The sequence below is a fragment of the Austrofundulus limnaeus genome, unplaced genomic scaffold, assembly GCF_001266775.1.
Source record: "Austrofundulus limnaeus strain Quisiro unplaced genomic scaffold, Austrofundulus_limnaeus-1.0 Scaffold408, whole genome shotgun sequence".
Lineage (NCBI taxonomy): Eukaryota > Metazoa > Chordata > Actinopteri > Cyprinodontiformes > Rivulidae > Austrofundulus > Austrofundulus limnaeus.
Window position 1 is genome coordinate 161,719 of NW_013952810.1, and position 4,590 is coordinate 166,308.

Sequence of the window (4,590 nt, forward strand, 5' to 3'; positions counted from 1 at the left end):
TTTTTTGGCGTACGCCATTTCCGCCTTTTGGCCGTACGTTCACTTTTAGTATGGTTTCCACGCAATCCTTTATAAATGAGACCCCAGACTCAGTTTCCAACACACAGCTTTTCCAGTGAGAAACAGTTTAGTTTAATAAATAATAACTTGATAGTCTGTTGTTTTTGTACACTTGAGTTTAAATTTGGATCATTTTAGAATCTGATGATGATAGATTAATTATTTTATTTCCTGACACAAACCCCCACTGAGAGTTAGAGAAGACGGACTTGCTTTTTGCCATGACTGTCCACAGAATAAACTAGCTCATCATACACTCACATGTCAACACAACACTGTGGCTTGACAGCTCCAGTGGAATCAACCACAGAGTACTTGTTTGGCGCCGTGCACAGCACTGTCAAAAAGAAAAAAGCAGTTCCATTAAAATGTAAATAATCTGGAGTGTTTTAATAAAACACAAAAAAGAATGTCCAATTCTGCAGACCAACCTTTGAACTTGAGGGCGAACTCATAAGGATTGTAGAGGGTGAGCACCTGCTTGTGAGATGACTGCTCATCAGCATAAAAGATGAGCTCAGTGGGGAAAACGAACACAGGAAGGCTTCCTTCCACCAGCTCAGGCTGTCGATGCTGCTGCTGCTGCTGCATTGGCTCCAGCTGAGCTCCGACCCCGCCCCGTCCACTCTCTGCCCGAGCCCCCCTCACGCTCGTCTCTGCTGATATCAAGCCAGGAAGACTCCACCACCCCCCGGATCCGAAAGGCGCCGACTCTCAGCTGCTCAGGGCCATGACACGTTACTGTGAGAAGTAAACAGTTTTACTTATTTATTAGATACTTTCTTATGTTTTATGTAACTGATGTGGACACATCCCATTTGTTATTTTGTTTACAAGCCCAATTTTAAAAAAGGTTGGGATGTTGTGTAAAAAACTGTTAAAAAATAATAATTTTACGTATATAACAACACATCTTAAAGAAAATGTTGGGATAGGGCCATGAGAAGCCTCCCTCTTCTTCTAGCAGCAGTCTGTGGGAGTCTCATTTTGTCTGATGTATGATTTATTGCTGTTCAACAATCCTCTGTCATCTTTGATAGATTTTTTTTAGTTTAATGATGGGTCAAATGTTTTCAACTGTAGAAAGGTCTGGACTGCAGGCAGGCCAGTTCAGCACCTGGACTTTTCTACTAAAAAGCCCTGCTGTTGTAATGGATGCAGGATGTGGTTCAACATGGTCTTGCTGACGTATGCATGGCCAAAAAACATTTGGATGAGAGTATGCATTGTTATAAATCCTGTATATACTTTTCTAGATGTGTAAGCTGCTCATGTTAAAGGCACTAATGCACCCCCATAGCATCAGAGAGGCAGTTAAAAACAGGCCTAATGGCCCCTCCCCTCAAAAGTATGGAGCATGTGTTGTTTGTGGTTTCCTAAAAGATCTTCAAATTTCCAAGTTTTCCACCTGACCTAAATTCATTTTAATTTAGATTTGAGCAAAAGATGGCAGCATTTCTCGACAATGTTCACATGTCTTCTTCTTTGCATGATAGAGCTTTAGCCTTCACATGTAGACGACATGAGAACTGTTTTAAAAATGACTGGTGAAAGTGTTCCTGGGCAGTAATGCAACAGAATCAGATCTGTTTTAATGCAGTGCTGTCTGACACTCAGCCTCGTCTTTCAGCACAGAGATTTCTCTAAATTATTGAATTATTTTGATATTTTATACCGTAGATAATGGGATAATCCATATTTTCCTAATTGTCTACCGAGTAACATTAGTCTGGTGTTTGTATCATCGTTTTTAGTAATTAAAAACATATTTCTGACTGTTTCTTCTTCATACCACTTGTTTTTACAGACTTTTCTCTTCCGTCCTCACTTTGAGATGTGTTGCTGCCATCAAATTCAAAATCACCCTTTTAAAATAAAAAACAATAGTTTGAGTTCATTTAAACATTTGATGTTTACTAAGTTTCACTGTTAATAAAATATGGGTTCACAAGATTTACAAATCATTGCATTGTCCTTTTAATTAATTAATTAATTAATTAATTATTTAATTAATTAATTAATTAATTAATTAAATCAAATCAGGACAGTGCACATTAATGAACAATCGTATACTGCTGCAGGGTATACATAAGGATTTTTTTCAGGTTGTCCAACAGACAACCTGTTGACATAATCTGGTTGTCTGTAAAAAAAAAAAAAAAAAAAAACTCAATTAAAATGTAATTTAATAGGTACCTATATTGTTCTGTATACGAAGTTTACTGTATACAAATGTTCTCAGTCAGCAGTTTAACAGTTTCAGGAGCTGCTTGAGTAAAACTCCTCCTCATCCTCTTCTTTGAAATAGAGAGCAAAAATCAACATCCAACAACCATAAGCTTCCTGCTTACAGGACAAACATTTTAATTTAAATAGTATTATAGCCTACTGTCTACATGACCTTTTTAAAGCTACACTTTAGTGTTCTTAGGACTGAAGACTTTCTGGATTAAGGGGATTTAAACAGCTTTTCTGTCATTTTAGTGTTTTCAGCTGAGGAGTTTGACGTATTTGTTTAAAAAGAATTATAGCACAAGAAGTTCTCTGCATAGAAAAAAACAATTTATTTTTTACAGTTTTTTTTAACCAAACTGACAAGTTTCTCCACTATAATAGTTGTGTAATGTAAATGCATTGAAACACCTGGTTAAATTTAGAAGATATTATGATTAACTACAAGCACCTGAAGCTGACTCAGAGAACTGTGGTTTTAGAGGAAAATCACAGTCAAACGTAGACACGGCACCCCCCTGTGTGGTTCTTATTTTGGCACATCATCTTTAATTGGTTTTGGTTGCTGCAGTGTGGCATGAACAAAAACAAAACTTCTTGTAACTCGGTAAACAGCACAGCTCATACATCAACCTTTACGGATAAAATAAAGGAAAAATTGAAACTGTGTTGTGTCTCCTATTCATCACGTTAGGTTTTAGACAGCTGTTGAGCTTTAAACCTGTTTTTTAAGATGGTGACAGCGGTGTGGTTTGCTGCTCACGTGCGCTTCTGTTTACATTTATGGTTAAAGCTCGAGGAGCCAGACCCGTGGCGTGGGTGTCGCAATACGGTTTTGTTTTTAATGTCATGCATACAAATCGCGATAAAATCACGCCAGCAGCTATTTTGTTCCTTTCCTCTCCATGCGTTTAACTGGATGTTAATATTAAACTGCATTTTTCCCCATAATTTTAGATTAAACAAACACAAGTAGTGTACCCAGTCGGATACAAATGTCTTTAAACAAGACTTTTCTTTAAATGTGACCCTGTAAACACATTGTATCATATCGGAAATGACCTGGTACTAACTCCAGATAAACAACTTTCTCCGTCACATTTTTAGTCAGTGTTAATGTCAGTGTTTATTAGCCTAGCATTAGCTGTGATAGCCGCTGTTTGTTGTTGTCGCGCCGTGTCATTACAGAAAATAAAACGCAGACTCGTTTTATATCTCGATAATGCGGGAACAGACACATTACCTTACTGTCAGCATTTGGTTTTGACTAAAGTGACGACTATCACAAAGACCTGTGCGTGTTATCCACCTTGTTGCTGTCTCTCTTCAGCCTCTTTCCTTTGTGAATAATTACACTGCAGACACCGCGGTGCATGCTGGGATGACGGATGCTCTACGTACAGACGTAACGTCTTCATAACATTTCATACCGGAAGGATGACAGTCTGGTCAAGATAAACACAGGTCCTTTAAATCCCCAGTCCAATCCGAGCCTAGTGTCATGTTTGTGGTCAACTTTGACTATACAATCAAAATTAAAATAGTCCAAATTGTTTGTAGATTTCTGTGTTCAGTATTTAGACGTTCATGACTATAATGTTCTATTTTAATTAATTTGTTGCCAGCTTGGGGATGCTCTTTAACAGACTTTACTTTTTTCTTTAATGAGATATAAGCATTTATTTTGCTTTGGGTGTGCGCGCGTGTTTTGTTGGTATTCTTTTGGCGCGCCTGTCACGTTTCTGCGGATGTTCGTGTTGTGTGTATGGCTGGCCGTTTTAACATATAATCGAACCTCACAAAAAACACCCACTTTTGATACATCAAAACCAGTTTTCCTTCTAATCACAGGAACACAGATATAATCAGAATTGAAATTAGACATTGACATATTTTTACAAATAGGGGTGTGTTCATAGATATTTCCACAATTGCTAACATGTCTAAAAATGCTTTAAAAGTTTTAATTGATTTAATTTTTAGGGCAGCTATCTAAAATTTAATTCCTCCTTGTTAAAAACATTTTGAATATTTACCAAGTTTTTCTTTCTAATTCTACAAACATTCATCCAGTATCTTAACCTGTTTTTTTCTTTCATGATCATGGCTTCAGTGGTGCCTGTATCCACTGTGCAGGGGCAGGGTGCAGCCTGGATATGGAGGTAAATTTGTGTTTTTATTATTCAATCAAACAAAAAGCATCTTCAATCAAAAAAAATAATTTCAATCAAAAAAAATTTTTTCAACCAAACAAAAAGTAAATTCAATCAAAATTAATATTTTCAACCAAAAAAAATA

General features: G+C 36.9%; 1 protein-coding gene across 2 annotated transcripts in view; it reads right to left on the reverse strand.

Annotated features, from left to right (window-relative positions):
- The window catches only part of mospd1 (motile sperm domain containing 1), a 13,634-nt gene extending 9,953 nt beyond the window's left edge, over positions 1 to 3,681 (reverse strand). The window contains exons 1-3 of one of the 2 annotated variants that reach the window (XM_014024131.1): positions 3,602 to 3,681; positions 492 to 801; positions 322 to 397 (exon numbers count right to left, since the gene is read on the reverse strand). In XM_014024131.1, coding sequence (XP_013879585.1) covers positions 322 to 397; positions 492 to 651 — 236 coding nt within the window. In that variant the 5' untranslated portion in view covers positions 652 to 801; positions 3,602 to 3,681. Of the gene's footprint in view, positions 1 to 321; positions 398 to 491; positions 802 to 3,535 lie in introns of both variants that reach the window. The other variant, XM_014024130.1, reaches the window with a different exon arrangement.
- Between the last annotated feature and the right edge of the window lie 909 nt (positions 3,682 to 4,590).